General features: G+C 37.5%; 1 protein-coding gene across 2 annotated transcripts in view; it reads right to left on the reverse strand.

Annotated features, from left to right (window-relative positions):
* ATAD5 (ATPase family AAA domain containing 5) overlaps positions 1-16,964 on the reverse strand; it is a 36,147-nt gene that overhangs the window by 9,699 nt on the left and 9,484 nt on the right. For both annotated transcript variants that reach the window (XM_061390449.1, XM_061390448.1), the window contains exons 4-16: positions 16,333-16,488; positions 14,811-14,937; positions 14,201-14,282; positions 11,456-11,640; positions 9,648-9,805; positions 9,010-9,169; positions 8,232-8,558; positions 5,259-5,355; positions 3,587-3,666; positions 3,225-3,367; positions 2,983-3,133; positions 1,228-1,404; positions 372-505 (exon numbers count right to left, since the gene is read on the reverse strand). In XM_061390449.1, the coding sequence (XP_061246433.1) occupies positions 372-505; positions 1,228-1,404; positions 2,983-3,133; positions 3,225-3,367; positions 3,587-3,666; positions 5,259-5,355; positions 8,232-8,558; positions 9,010-9,169; positions 9,648-9,805; positions 11,456-11,640; positions 14,201-14,282; positions 14,811-14,937; positions 16,333-16,488 (1,977 nt within the window). The remainder of the gene's footprint in view (positions 1-371; positions 506-1,227; positions 1,405-2,982; positions 3,134-3,224; positions 3,368-3,586; positions 3,667-5,258; positions 5,356-8,231; positions 8,559-9,009; positions 9,170-9,647; positions 9,806-11,455; positions 11,641-14,200; positions 14,283-14,810; positions 14,938-16,332; positions 16,489-16,964) is intronic.

Here is a 16,964-nt window from a genome sequence, read left to right on the forward strand (position 1 = left end):
TTAATATAATTGGATAAGTATGGGCCAGTATAATTCTACAAACTCTAAACAGTAATCAAGTTGCATGAATGATGTTCCTGAAAAATTCTTCTATGGTTGACAGTTTTATTCACTTTAATTTGAAATGAGTGAGTGTTAGTCACTCAGTCATACCTGACTCTTTGCAACCCCATGGCCTGTAGCCTGCCAGGCGGATTGCCATTCTCTTCTTCAGGGGAATCTTCCCAACTCAGGGATTAAACCCGGGTCATAGACACAATTATTCCTGACTTTCTTGGCTGTTTTACAGATCGTCAGAGTAAAATATATAGTAACCTCTAGAATAAGCTTTTATCAGGAGATATCACAAATGTATACCTCTGTAAACCTACCTCCTCAAAAAGAATGAGGGATGTTGCATTTTTCCTGTTGGGTTCATCAGCCCCAAACTCTTTGACATTTGAATTCGTTGTGTTTGTAGATTTAGTCTGAATGATCTGTTTCTGTTCAAAAGAATTTTTGATTCCTGCATATAAAATATTTTATATAAAGTCAACTTTTTTATTAGAATATAATTGCTTTAAAATGTAGTGTTGGCTTCTGCTGTACAGTGACATGAACGAGCTATACGTATACATACATCCCATCCCTCGTGGACCTCCCTCCCACCCCACCCTCTATCCCACCACTCTATGTCATCACGGAGCACCAAGCTGAGCTTCTGTGCTGCACAGCAGCTACCCGCTAGCTGTCTATTTCACACATGGTAGTGTGCGAATGTCACTCCTAGTCTCACAGTTCATCCCACCCTCCCCTTCCCCTGCTGTGTTCCCATGTTTCTTCTCTACGTCTGTCTCCCTCTTCCTGCCTTGGAAGTAGTTCATCAGTACCATTTTTCTAGATGCCACATACACGCGTTAATGTATATTTGTTTTTATAACTTACTTCACTCTGTATGAGACTCCAGGTTCATTCAGGTCTCTACAAATGACCCTATTTTGCTTCTCTTAGTGGGATGAATAATATTCATTGTATATATGTACCCTATCTTCTTTCAAATCAACTTCTGATTGAACATTGACTATTTTCACAGAATAAGCTCAAACTGAAATCCCCTATCAAAACTGAAACAAAGCATCAAGACTGCTACAAGTACTACCTTCAGAAGTTTAATAAATAACAATAGGAACTCATGAAATATCATCCAGTTTTTATGTATCAGGGTTCTTTATCAATTTAGTGTCTTACCTTTATTATTTTCTAGAAGTGCTCCTATTTGTTCATTATTTTTTGGCTTAGAAGACACTTTAAAATAATTTGCCAAAGTTCTGGGTGGAAGTGTTCGCTTTGGTCCACTACTTTGTGGTGATGGAGGAGGAATTTTTCTTGGTGATGTAACAACCTTCTTAGGGGAGCATAATTTTTCTGCCAAAAACAAACTACACTTAAAAACAAATATTCTAAAAATTAAACAGATGGCAAGATTAAGTTATCCACAGTATAATTCTACTCATACCAGTTAAAAAGAAAAGATATAAAAATTCTTTTTCATTCTTATAGTCAAATACTCTTTACACTCAAATAGTACTGTATTGTTAGCCTATCAGTTGAGAAGATAAAGCCAATCATTTGGAAAAGATACTCTTTTCCATTTTTGAAGTAAATAATGTTCACAATCCCGCCATTCACTCTGTCTATATCTGCTAGAGGTCAAAAGAAGCTAGAGGGGCACTTCCCTGGTCATCCAGTGGTTAAGACTCCACTCTCCCAATGCAGGGGGCCTGGGTTCAATCCCAGGTCAGGGAACTAGATCCCACAGGGTGCAACTAAGCGTTCACATGCCACAGCTAAAGGCTGGAGGAAAACTGATACTGGTGTATACTGAGCACATTACATGTCTTCTAGTCCAACTTTGGTTTAGCCCACAGTAAATGATACTACAAGCAAGTGATACGTTTTTCTAGATATGAAAGATGGATACAAAGTTAAAAACAAATGGCTGATGCCCACCTTTCAGAAGCCTGACAGCAGCCTGGTATTTATCCCAGAGCTTGCCCTTTGCTCCTCTCTAAGTACCCCAATTCAGCCTTTACATGCACTAGTGATTATCACACGGACTCAGAGCAGAATCTTCTTTACACACCAGTATATGTGCACATATCCATGACTGTGTCCTATTCTTTTTCTATACCCTCACCTTCAGACATCTTATATTTCTTGTGTATCATAGGTGTTTGAAAAAAGAGGAAATTTTGAGCTTTGAAAAAAATTACCATAGATATCACTATCATGTCATAGAAATCAGACATTTTAACATCACAAGGGAAGAGGTATAATCTTAAAATAAAAAATATCTTAGTATCACTAAAAGTGGTATAACCAGTTGTTATGCATCTCTTGCTATGACACCACAGGAAGCGCAGCCCCGTCTGTGAATGTATACCAGCACCAAAACGGAAATGAATCTAATCAAGCCCACAGATCTAACTGCCAGTTTATAAGAAATACAAGGAAGAGGAATGTGTTAATTGATACCATGTAGATATAGTCAGCCAAATCCAGAATGTGAGACATTTTATGACCAATGTCCCATGTTCTTCAACAAACAAATAACATGAAGAGAAAGAGTGAGGGAGTTATTAAGAGAGATGAAAAGAGACTTAAACATTAATCTAAGGTGTGGACTTTGTTTGAATCCTGATTTGAATGAACCATTTGAAACAACAGAAAACTGAAATCAGACTATGTATCAGATCAAATTAAGGTATGTGGTTAACTTTGTTAGTCTGGTTATGATATTGCAATTATGCTTTTAAAAAGTCCTTATCAGTTAGAGCTAAAGTATATATATATACAGGAGTAAAATTATGTGATGGTCATGAGATTTGTTTTAAAACATAAAACCCAACAAATATTTGAAAGGCACATATATAAGTAGGAAGAGATAAAATATGGCAAAAGCATTTCTTAAAGGCTATGATTTGAAGAAAATAATTCACTTACTTGGTGACCTGCCGATATTGTAGCTATTAAAAAAGCAGGGTTTCTGTGAGTTGACACCTTGCTTGTCTACTTGATGAGACTGAGTAGCTTCCTTCAGCTGAGACAGAATTTGTCTACCACTGCGCTGAGAAGAGGCATTCACTTCAAATATCTAGAAGAAGAATACATGAAAAGGGGCAGAATGGTTTATATTTCTTTTCATTTCATTACATTAGTATCCACCCACTAGAGCTGTTACTAACCTTAAATCCAAGTTCCTGGGCACAAGCATATACCGCAGCAGTCTTCCCCACTCCTGTTGGCCCTGTTATAAGAACAGTATTGCAAAGGCGATTTTCTTCTTCGTCATCTGAACTGCCTTTGAAGTCTCTGCTATCCAACGAATCTGAAAAATCATTCAAACGCACATAAAACAATTGATGGGCAGCAGCTCTATCTCACCAAACCCGGTGACCAAACCCCACAACTTCCTGCTGATAAATGTTGGCAATTCAATGTACAAAAATGAGAAAACCAAACATATCAAATAAGAAGCCTCACAAAAGTGTTTAGCTAATCTAATTCTAAAAATGTTCAGTGAAATGCAAAAAAAACCTCAAAATACCTTCCTGTTTCTCGTCTCTTTTCCCCTTCAAATTCTGTCCTTCTTCCAATTCAGCTCTTCTTTTCCAGTCTTTCAACCAACTATCAAAAGAAAATGTATGTTAATAAAAATAAGTCACAGAATGTAGTTTTTAGACAATATGTTAAAATGGTTGTTGGGGGAAGGTACGGTATATTGTTACATTTTAAGAATTCCATGATGCTTTTGAATCAACTATATAGTAAAATAATTTTATACTGGCATGAATATTTTAAAATGAAGTAATTTTGCCTAAATACTCAAGACTATATGTGCAAGGATATTCACTACAACACTGTTTAAATTAGTCTCCAAAAGGAAAAACTTAAAAAAGTGCATCGGTAGGGAAAAAGATACCTTATGGTATGGTCACATAAGAAACCAGTACAGAGAAACTCAGAAATGGAACAGACGATGACTTGAAAGATGTCTAATCACCATGCTATGAGTAGGAAGATTAAATTCTCATCTGGAGCTAGACTGCATGAGTTTAAATTGAGCTCCACCACTTTTTAGATGTGTGACCTCATACAAGTAACTCAACCTCTCTAGGACTCATTCTTCTTGAGGAACAGTATTTACCCTCATAGGATCATTCTAAGGATCAAATGAGCTAAGAACTATCAAGTACTTAGAACAACGCCAATCTTAACGTGTTTATTATGATGGCTCCCAATTCCTTGTATGAAGTCCTTTGGGCAAGGTGAGTTTTAGAATTCAAGATTTCTCAGATATTAGGAATATAATTTGGAACATATACTACATATCACATAATATCTTTAGTGGGTCTGTGGCAGTACATCTATAATCACTGGATATTTCTGGTTGGGACTGATAAAGACTATAAAGAACTTTTGTCATTGTTTAGTTGCTAAAGTTGTGTCCAGCTCTTTTCGACTCCATGGACAGCAGCCCTCTAGGCTCCTTTGTTCATGGAAAAGGCAGAAATCATGGGATTGCCCAGGCAAGAATACTAGAGTGGTTTGCCTTTTCCTTCTCCAGGGGATCTTCCCGACCCAGGGATCAAACCCGCATCTCCTGCACTGCAGGCAGATTCTTTACCTCTAAGCCACCAGGGAAGGTCATAATAAATATTTTGTATATAATAAAGTTAATAAACTTTCAATTTCCAGAACTCTTTGGAGGTAGGAATTGAAGACAAGGATTATGACCTGAGTTAGTAGTAATATGATCCTATCTGTTAGGAAGAGCAAATATATGCATTCATTTTTTTCTGGAAGGTTTTATAAGACATCATTAATAGTAAGGAATAGAAACAGGAGAAAAGAGGTACATTTACTTTTCACTTTGGATTTTTAATTTTTAAGATTTTACCTTGTGATGTATAACTTTATAATTTCTAGCGTTGTGTTAGTCATTCACTCGTGTCTGACCCTTTGCGATCCCGTGGACAGTAGCCTGTCAGGCTCCTCTGTCCATGGATTCTCCAGGGAAGCATACTGGAGTGGGTAGCCACTCCCTTCTCCAGGGGATCTTCCTGACCCAGGGATCGAACCCGAGTCTCCTCCATTGTAGGCAGATTCTTTACCACTTGAGCCACCAGAGAAGCCCATAATTTCTAGATTTCAGTATAAATAAATAGTAAAACTAGATTCATAAACTATTTCTCAATTCCTTTATAAATTTTACCAACCTATGTAACTTTTTTATAGCTAGTTCATTGCCTATGAGTTCACTGGAGTTCTGAGGTTGATACTTTTCCGTCCAAAGCATGTCTTCAATTCCAGAATCTAGAGAAAAAAATATGTATTGAAGTATTTTGTTCCTTGACATAAACATATATTCTTATACATTTACATTATTGTTTCATGTAACAATAAGTATTTGTAGAAATGTTTATATTTATAAACTGCCAAAAAATGCAATTTTAAAAACCTAACATTACATTGAAAATTCTTCTCATCAAAACTGTTCCCCTTAAAAGCTAACCACCATAACGTCTTATGACTATAAGATTTAAAGTAAGTAAGGTCGCTCAGTCGTGCAGGACTCTTTGTGACCCTGTGGACTGTAGCCCACCAGGCTTCTCTGTCCATGGGATTCTCCAGGCAAGAATACTGGAGTGGGTTGCCATTTCCTTCTCCAGGGGATCTTCCCAACCCAGGGATCGAACCCAAGTCTCCTGCTTTGCAGGCAGACACTTTAACCTCTGAGCCACCAGGGAGGAAGATTTAAAAGTATACATTAAAAATGTTACTCAAAAAAAAAAAAAAAAAAAAAAAAGTTACTCAAAGCACTCAGTTCAGTTCAGTCGCTGAGTCGTGTCCAACTCTTTGCCACCCCATGAACCACAGCAGAACGGGCCTCCCTGTCCATCACCAACTCCCGGAGTCCACCCAAACCCATGTCCATTGAGTCGGTAATGCCATCCAACCATCTCATCCTCTGTCGTCCCCTTCTCCTCTTGCCCTCAATCCTTCCCAGGGATTTTCCCAATGAGTCAGCTCTTCGCATCAGATGGCCAAAGTATTGGAGCTTCAGCTTTAACATCAGTCCTTTCAATGAACACCCAGGACTGATCTCCTTTAGAATGGACTGGTTGGATCTCCTTGCAGTCCAAGGGACTCTCAAGAGTCTTCTCCAACACCACAGTTCAAAAAGCATCAATTCTTTGGCACTCAGCTTTCTTTATAGTCCAACTCTCACATCCATACATGACCACTGGAAAAACCATAGCCTTGACTAGACGGACTTTTGTTGGCAAAGTAATATCTCTGCTTTTCAATATGCTGTCTAGGTTGGTCATAACTTCCCTTCCAAGGAGTAAGCGTCTTTTAATTTCATGGCTGCAATCACCATCTGCAGTGATTCTGGAGCCCAGAAAAACAAAGTCAGCCACTGTTTTCCACATGTATTTGCCATGAAGTGATGGGACCGGATGCCATGATCTTTGTTTTCTGAATGTTGAGCTTTAAGCCAACTTTTTCACTCTCCACTTTCACTTTCATCAAGAGGCTCTTTAGTTCTTCTTCACTTTCTGTCATAAGGGTGGTATCATCTGCATATCTGAGGTTATTGATATTTCTCCCGGCAATCTTGATTCCAGCTTGTGCTTCTTCCAGCCCAGCGTTTCTCATGATGTACTCTGCATAGAAGTTAAATAAGCAGGATGACAATATACAGCCTTGATGTACTCCTTTTCCTATTTGGAACCAGTCTGTTGTTCCATGTCCAGTTCTAACTGTTGCTTCCTGACCTGCATACAGGTTTCTCAAGAGGCAGGTCAGGTGGTCTGGTATTCCCATCTCTTTCAGAATTTTCCACAGTTTCTTGTGATCCACACATTCAAAGGCTTTGGCAGAGTCAATAAAACAGAAATAGATGTTTTTCTGGAACTCTCTTGCTTTTTCAACGATTCAGTGGATGTTGGCAATTTGATCTCTGGTTCCTCTGCCTTTTCTAAAACCAGCATGAACAACTGGAAGTTCACAGTTCATGTATTGCTAAAGCCTGGCTTGGAGAACTTTAAGCATTACTTAACTAGCGTGTGAGATGAGTAAAACTGTGCAGTAGTTTGAGCATTCTTTGGCATTGCCTTTCTTTAAGAAATGCAAATTATGAAAAATAATTTGTACTATAAGAAATCATCTAAAGGACAAATGTAGCATCCTTTTCACAAAGCCTCTTCTTAACCACTAAAAAGATACATTAGAACCTTCTATAAGGTCGGCCTGAGTAAATGGAGAGAGGCTACACTCCTGACAGAGAATACAACGTTGGGAAGATACCAGTTCCCTTCAAGTTAACCTACATACTAATGCAAAATCAAAATGCCCATGGAATTTGTCAGGTAAAGGAATCTGCAGTTCATTTAGTGGAGCAATGGATGAAAATAGTTTAAAAAGAATTATAGATGGATAGATCTAGGATTGTCATACTGAGTGAAGTCAGTCAGACACAGAAAGAAAAATATTATGTGATATTGCTTATATGCGGAATCTAAAAAAAGGGAACAAATGAACATTTTTACAAAACAGAAACAGAATCACAGATGGAGGGAGGGATAAACTGGGAGATTGGGATTGACATATACACACTACTATATATAAAACAGATAACTAGTAAGAGTCGGCTATATAGCACAGCACTACTCAATACTCTGTAATGGCCCATATGGGAAAAGAAGCTAAAAGAAAGAACGCATATATGTATATGTATAACTGATTCACTTTGCTGCATACCTGAAACTAACACAACGTTGTACATCAAGTATACTTCAATTAAAAAAAAAGACAGACTTGCTGTACAGATGATCAAAACATACTCTACATGAATAAATTAATCAGTTCAATAGAATACTCCAGATACGCTAGATAACCAAATGGGACTATGTCAGAAAAATCAGTGGAACAGGTGTAAAATAATAGGTAGAGTGTGATCCCAAGTTTTTAAAAAGGCATACGTATTTAAGGAAGCACAGAAAAATCAACGGCCAAACAGAAATCTGTTAAATGTGGCTTATCTGTAAGACCCTAATCAGTGAGGCTTCCTCGTCTTATTTTGTTTGAATGGTGCAATGAGCATACATTAAAAAAGAGGGGCAAAATGAGAAAAACAAGCAAACAAAAAACGTCTAGGACCAGAAGGAGAAAAGAATCTAATTTACCTGGAATGGAGGACACTTCTGATGAAGACTCTTTGTCATCATCTACTATCAGAATATCAGGATCTTCTACTGTTGTTTCCACTTTACACCTTGTACTCAAAGCTGTTTGTTTCTTCCTGGATGTTTTAGGAAACAAACCTTTGGAAGAATCTAGCTTTATCCCACTGGAGTTGTTTCTTTTGTCAAGTTCTTCTGGTTTCCCATTTATCTTTCTTGGACTTTCTAAATATTCATTTGGTTTCCTTCTTTTGGATTTATGATTTTCCATTTCCACTCGTTTCCTTTTGGTTTCTTTTCGGCTAACAATGGGCTCAAGTTGTGGACTTTCTATTTGGGAAATTATAGAAATGCACGTGCTTACCAATCAACAGAAAACTAATTTTATTACCCAATAATCTTAATACCACTTCAAAATATCCAATAGCCTTATTACTATGAAATGAAAAGCCAAGAATCAAATATTGCATGCTGAAAGTTAGTTGCTATCTTGTTATTTAGACTGCCTTTTGTACAGGCTATAAAAACTACCTAATCTAAGACTTTCCTTAAATAAAATATTAGTATTTTAACATAATTAAAGCTGTTTTGGGGTTGGCCACTCTGTAAGCCAGCAGAAGCCAACAATGCATCACATAAGATGCTTTACTTTAGTTGAACAAACCTCACTGTCAACCACAAGAAAAGTTCTCTCAGTGCTGAGCACTTCCAAGAGTTAATAGCTAACCTCAGCATTTTCAAAACTGTAATGTTAATGGAAATGACAGTAATTATCACTAACCTTGTTTACAATGACACTCAGAAAGTACCTGGTGCTCAGTTCGCTTTTTTAGAAGCAAAGAGAAGTATTTCCTCAAAGGAAATCTGGGATTTGACCACCTAATTTCCTCCAACAAAAGATTTCTTACTTCTTCAGTCAAATCTTTCCTTTTCCCCATAAACTGCAATAAAAAACCAAATGTTCAATTAAACTCACATTCTAATAATATTAATCAGAATACTACCAATTATTTTCTGTTTATAAGTCTACGTCAGGGTAGGATTAACTTTAGTCACTAAATACAACCCTTGACGGCAAAGCTGCATTTGCATAGCTTTAGAAGGACTTAGTTCATATTTTTATTGTTCTTTTTTAAACGAATTGTATTTTATACATTTATTAGAGTACAATTTTGACTGACAAAGTACCTAAATGTGCTATACAATCTAATATTCTTTTGAAACTGGCTATCATTAACTCTTAAAATGTTTTTAAAGTTCTCAGAATTTAAAAGGATTTGTATTTCAATTGGGATTTATTTTTTAAAATTGGACTCTAGGAAGAGATGATCTTTAGGCTCCAATAGTAGACACGTAAATTTTTTTCCCTCTCAAAAATGTGAAGGAAACATCCTATAAGTTGACTGCTCTCATACTTACCCCAACAGTGGAATTATTACTTTTCGAATTTGAATTCAATGTTGAAAATTCACCAAGAGCCATAACACATTTTGAGAGATCTATTACTTTAGTATTTAGTTCTTTAAGTTTAGTTAAGAGAGGACAAGTGGGTGGTTTCAAATGCCACAAATGGCACCCTAAAGAGAAACAGAAAAATAACGTTAATTACCTTCATTCTTCATATTCTTATCCATTTACCAAATGCCAAGTCAACAAACACAAAAAGACTCAACAACTACACAGTTAACACAAAAGTATCAAAATTCAAAGGAGTACACAGAAACAAAATCCTCACCTGTAACAAATACAATTAATAAAAATTACCTAGTCTTCCCTCCCAATTGTTAAAAATAAGCAAATATTAGCACATTTCTCATTTTTTTAAATCAACCTTGCTACTCAGGTTAAAAATTTCAGGGGCAATTAGCATCCTGAAATCCAGATTCTGTTCCTAGGTGACCATGGGCATGATCCTAAGGAAAAGTATAACTAATTTCTATAGTTGAACATACTATTAGAAAATGCTTTATAAAACTGAGCTGGTGAAGGTAACAAGAAAGGTTTCATCCACTGAATGGCCATAGCAGAACTGAGAGAAAAGGGAAAGTAGAATATTTTAGAAAGGCTGGCTGGGAACTTCTCCATACAACAGAGAAAAGACAGGCTAAATAAAACTCAAAAACCGTGAAGGTCAGAAACATAAAAGAAAAAGAAACGAGAACAGAACATAGTGAACATTTCATGAGTAGAGGGATTACACCAAACCAAACCACAAAGCCAGCTGAGAAGAACATAACTGTTTTTGCCCTGACAAAAAGCACTAGGTAGGAACAATAATAGGGGGCTTCCTGGGTGGCTCAGACAGTAAAGAGTCTGCCTACAATGCAGGAGACCCCGGTGATCCCTGGGCTGGGAAGATCTGCAGAAGGAATGGCTATCCATTCCAGTATTCTTGCCTCTGAATTCCATGGACAGAGTCCATGGGATCACAAACAGTCAGACACGACTGAAGTGACTAACACTTTTCAGGAACAACAACAAAGCAAAGATAGAAGGCTTTGTATATCATCAGTACTTATAAAAACTAAATAGGTAAAGTAAGACTGTGGTTACCAGAACACTTGAATCCACAGAGAATTAGACCAAGATCAAGTTAACACCATCCTACGGCTTGTGTAAACATCTTGCTCTAGAGTGCGGTACATGTGAAGGTAGAGAGAGCTACAACAGTGGAGCACGGCTCCCTGTTACCACTCCAGATGGTTCACAAGATACTTGTGTGGTACCAAACAGCACAAGCTGTTACATCAAGGAGGCAGACAGATTTCTCTTAAACAGTGAGCTGCAGACTGGACAGACAGGGATGGAGTTCCTCTAAGAAACTCTTACAAGATGATCTGTGCACAGACAGGCTCAGGTTTCAAGAACACAGCGCCTCTCTGGACAGCATTCACTTCAGCTCTACACACGTGCCTGCCCTCCCCTGGCATCAGGGCTAAGGGCTTCGGCTTTCCTGCCCCACCCCCTTTCTCAGCCCAAGGCTGCAGCAGAGAGGATGCGGTAGTGCTGGTTTAGTTGCTCAGTCGTGTCCGACTCTTCGTGACTCCATGGACTGTAGCCAACCAGGCTCCTCTGTTGATGGGATTTCCCAGGAAGAGAGAGGATAAAAAGCTACTTTAAATTCACATAAGAATTATACCTGAACCTTTGTCTCACCTAAAACCAACTTACATAGTTTCATATTGCTGCTTTTAACGTTTAAAAATATCTCATAATAATAAACTCACCATGGTCTTTTTGCTGAACATGAACGACTCTCTGGAAACTGGAGCTCACTGCATTGTACACATCTAACACAGCAGCTTTCTTTGCAATTTGTCGTTTCAACAAATCTGGCAAACCGCTCATGAGGAAGTCACGCTTTGCTTTAAACTGCACATCACAATCCTGAGACTTTTCAGATGCATCTTGGCTTTTAAGAAAATAATGTGAGAAAAGGACAGCTAAGATTATAAACACTTAAAAATACACTATAAGATAAATATTTCTTAATTTTATGTGAAAAAAATTTAATCAGCTCCCTGAGATGTTAACTGGTCAAATTCTTTTTCTGCTTATTGTAAAAAGGAAAGTCTAGTCAATGTTAAAACATTAAGTAATAAGTATATACAGAAAAAAAATGTATTGAAGAACATCCACCAAAATGTTAACAGAGGCTATCTTCGAATGGTAGGTGAGTTTTTTTTTCCTGTCTTTTGTCTTCCTTTTTTTTTTTTTAACATACATTTATAGTATAATCAGATAAAATCAGTGCCACATTTCTAGAAATTAATAGAAGAACTTTTAAGTTTCCAACAGTAGGAACCATAGGGCCCTCATTATTGATGTCTCAGTTTCACCTGGCTTATCACGTATTGCTAACCCTAAGACTCCTGACTCACGCAGGACGGTGGAGACAGGCTAGAGGAGGATGGGGGATGGGAAGGCCGAGGGGAGAGAGTGGTGTTGACGTACCATGGCAGGCTCCTACATGAATGTTTGTAACAGTTCAAACTATTTACTTAATAGGGGTGCATATGAATATATGCATATTATACCTGAATAAAGTTGACTTAAAAAATATGCATATATGTTGTGTACCAAGCAAGTGCACTGAGGCACAAAATAACATATAGCGTTTATATGATGTTCGGAAACAGACGAAAAATAACCAATGGCAACAGAAATAACTAACTAATGGTAACAGCAACCAGAATAGTGACAACCTTTTGTTCTGGTGGTGGTAGGGATACAGAAAAAGAAAAAGTAAACCAATCGGGAGTAAAAGAAAGATGTAATATCCAGCTATAACATACTTGTCAAAACTGTGTGCTTAAAATATGTGCATTTAACAATAGGCAATTATTCCTCAATAAAACTGAAACAGGAAAAAAAAGAAAAAATAACCTGAACTCATGTCCCTAAACCTGGTCTTCTTCCATTGTGCAACCCACTGGCCCAGATCAGAACTTAGGTGTCATCTTTCCATCTTCAACTCTTAATTAATCATAATTAATTAGAACCCAGGTCTCCAGCATTGCAGGTGGATTCTTTACCAGCTGAGCCACCAGGGACGCCCAAGAATACTGGAGTGGGTAGCCGATCCCTTCTCTAGCAGATATTCCCGATCCAGGAATCAAACCAGCGTTTCCTGCATCGCAGGCAGAGTCTTTACCAACTGAGTTATCAGGGAAGTCCAATTAATCATAAAGCGTTCTTAAATTTACCTCCTAGGGAATTCCCTGGTGGTCCAGTGGGTAGGACTTCACGCTTTCACTACCAAGGGCACAGGTTCAATTCCTGGTGGGGGAACTAAAACCCCACAAGCCACATGGTGTGGCAGAAAATAAACAAATAAATGTAACTCCTAAAATCTTTCGTACATCCTCTCCAATACTTGAGTCCACACTTTCATTATCTCTCACCAGGACTCCTATATCTACTCTAATCCTTCCTCCATCCCATTCTCTGTACAACAGCCAAATTAATCCAGCAGTCTTTCAAAATTCAAATGCTTGTTTCCATTCATGTTTAAAACCCTCTGACTGCTTCTCATTGCTCTTAGCATAGTGACAAAATCCATTCATGTGTCCTAAAGGTCCTACCCACATGGGCTGGTACCACCTCTCCAGCATAATCTCACACTCCGCTCACTGTGCTCAAGTCACAGGGACATTCCTTCAACTTCCTGTATTTACCATGCTCCTTGCAGTCACAGGGACTCTAGATGGTCCCTCTGGATGGACCACTGCTCCTCCCCAATGAGCTCCTGCTCATCCTTCAGTTCAGGCATCATTTCCTCAGTGAATCCTTTCTTAACCAGACCAAATCTACTTAATAGAACTTTGTACCTCTCCTTAGCACAACTCCAATTCTTCACTTGTTGGCTCAATTAATGCTTAATCAGATTGTCTTTCCTCTAAAGTGTAAGCCTCAAGAAGACAGTGTGTGTGTGCTAAGTCGCTCTGTTGTGTCCTAATCTTTGCGACCCTATGGACTGTAGCCTTCCAGGTTCCTCTGTCCATGGGATTCTCCAGGCAAGAACACTGGAGTGGGGTGCCATTTCCTTCTCTAGGGGAAATTCCTGACCCAGGAATCAAACCTGAGTCTCTTACGTCTCCTGCATTGGCAGGCAGTTTCTTTACCAGTCAAGAGGATGGGGAATGTGTCTTACTTCCATTGATATTCTAGTACCAAACACAGTGCCTGGTACATAAGGGATATTTAAATATTTACTAGGTTCATAAATCAGCTTTTTGGTATTTTTGGTTTGCCTATTTATTTTTCCATTAGCATGTCTACAGATGGCCACAAAATGTTTGCAAAAGATCAAGATCTTCAAATTGCAGTTGTAGCAATGTCAACATTGTCATCTTTTAAAATGGACTTATTAAAGCTTCATATGATAGTTTAAATCTTTCTCATCAAAGTAAATGAATACAAAATACATTCCATAGAATATTTTGGCATTTTAAAATCTGAATCAGACTGACCTGCTTTCATCAAAACCAAGGGCGGGATCAGCTGTCTTCTGAGTCTTTCTAGTAAGAAATAAAGGAGCGACTTTCACTTTTCCTTAGAAAAATAAATACTTAGGTTAGTATCAAGGCTTATCATCTCCACTTACCTTCAATTACTTTCAGAACTCTTTAAAAATTTTTTTAACTAAAATTTTTCTATACAATGAGTTGGTCTCTCAACCTGGCAATATCAATATCAGAATTTACTGGGGAGGTTTTTTTTAAGTTACAGATTCCCACAACCCACCTCTAGAGACTCTTGGTCAGTAATGTCTAGGAAAAGACCTAAAAATTTAACATTTTTTTAAATTTACCCAGATGATTTTGATGATCAGTCAGCTTTCAGAATCACTAAGTTAACTGAGGCTAAAAAGATACAAAGAAATGCAATCACTTAAAATATACTCACTTACTCTTTGTAAAACTCTTTACTAACTACACTATAACTTCACTCATTTACTCATCAAAATAGAAATATTTAATTAAAAGGTTATAAGACAAGAAATTTAAATTAAAATTCAGAACTAAATAATCCCCCTCAAACCTCCTAATGTTCACCATTGATATTATCAAATCTGATTACCAGGGACATTTTTAGGAGCCTTGTTATGTTTTTTTCCTAACACATCATTCAGACACTGAAGTTTCTTCTGATTTTTCTCAGGATGCTTTACAGGAGGAGGACTTGAACTTATTATTATTACAGAGTCCTAAGATGGAATAAGAAAAAAAATTTTTAATAACATAGTTAATGTTATTACAATTTCAAAAAAATTATAGTGCTAGAAGTCATAGACAAGAAGATCACATTAGCAATTCCATACATCTCCCTGTCAGAAACTATTTGATACAAAAAATACATGATATGAATGGCAGTAGCCTGTGCTTACACCATACAAGTTCACATGATCAAAAAGAAGATTTACTATGATCACAGTTTTCTTTTTTAAAAAAGCAACTAACAAACTATATTCCAGAAAAAAGAATCAATACAACCAAGCTATAAAAATTCTAGCTATCCCCTTTCAGAACTATATATCCTAGAAAAATATTAGATGAAGTTTGAGAAGTACTCATATGGTCAGTATATATCTCTGAGTATCTACTATGTACAGGCAAGAGCAGACACTTGAAACACGGACAAATGAAACTCTAGCGATGGCATCAAGGTTAGAACCAGGGTTTAGGGGACAGAGGGAGAGCTAATTTACGAGTGGACAGTTTAACGTCCAACAACTGATGGACGTTAGTTGCGGTATTTCCGTATACCACATGTGGTATTTCCGTATAATGGGGTATTATTTGGCAATAAAAAGAGAGAAAACACTAATGCTACAACATGGATGAACCTTTGAAACATTATGCTAAATGAGAGAAGCCAGATACAATAGACCATATATAGTATTATATGTGATAATATATCATTTGTATTAAATGTCCAGAGCAGACAAACCTATACGGTTTGGCTAGGGCTGAGGGAAGGGAGATTGGGAGGTGACAGCTAAGGACGATGGGGGTTCTTTTGGAGGTATTAAAATGTTCTAAAATTGACTGTGGTGATGGATGCACAACTCTATGACTGAATTGCATACTTTAAACAGTAAACTATACGATATGAAAATTATATCTCTCTAATAAAGCTATATGTCTCTATAAAAAATTGTTGTTATAGTTTTTAAAAAACAGAAAATGGTGGCATTTAGCAGATCTTAAAATCTAAGTAGGAATTCCTCCAGTAGGACTGAGTACCTAATACACATTTCAAGCTGAAACTACAAACTGAAAAGAGTTAAAACTGTACCCTTTGGAGAGAAATGAATAATTTAGTAAGACAGAGTGCAAAGTGTGTATTTGAGGAAGAGGGTTGTTTTGAGGAAAGGTAGGAGCTAGTTCTGTCTATGAAGGGTCTTGAATGACTTGATGAGGATTCAGATTGTATTCTGTGGGCAAAAGAGAGCCAAAGTCAAAGAATGGAAAATTATATTCTTCCTACCACTTCAAGGCTTCCTACAAGTACTCTCTCTTATAATTTTATAATGGTTTCCTTCTCTCATTTCAAACAGAAGAGAACAAAATTTATACCACTAAATATCTGTAATACTTACTTCTGTTTCTGATCTTTCAGGAAGCGTCTGATGTCTAGATGAACGTCTTAAAGGTGTCACTACTTCTTCAGTAGATTTTGACTTACTAATATGCAAAGCTTTTGCTTTTTCGATCAATTGTTTTGCTTTTGATACATTTTTTGAAGCACGGCTTACCTAAAAACAAATGTGAAATAATAATTTAGGTTTCTGGCAAATTATATTTAATAATAGAAAAAACAGAAAAGACAAAACTTTAGAGGCAGTAAAAAGACAGGTGGTTGTCAGGGGAAAAGGAAGGGATGAACAGGCAGAGCACAGAGGATTGTTAAGGCAGCAAAACTACTCTGGATGGTACTATTATTATAATGGTGGATACATGTCAGTATACATTTATCTAAACCCACAGATTATGCAACACCAAGAGTAAGCCTTAACTTAAACTATGGGGACTTCCTTGGTGGCGGAATGGATAAGAATCTGCCTGCCAATGCAGGGGACATGGGTTCGAGCCCTGGTCCAAGAAGATTCTACATGCCACGGAACAACTAAGCCCATTCCCACAACTGCTGAAGCCAGAGCTCTAGAGCCTGGGCCCCACAAGAGAATGCTGGGCACCGCAACAAAAAGTAGGCCCCACTTGCTGCAACTAG

Source organism: Bos javanicus, chromosome 19 (genome assembly GCF_032452875.1).
Source record: "Bos javanicus breed banteng chromosome 19, ARS-OSU_banteng_1.0, whole genome shotgun sequence".
NCBI lineage: Eukaryota > Metazoa > Chordata > Mammalia > Artiodactyla > Bovidae > Bos > Bos javanicus.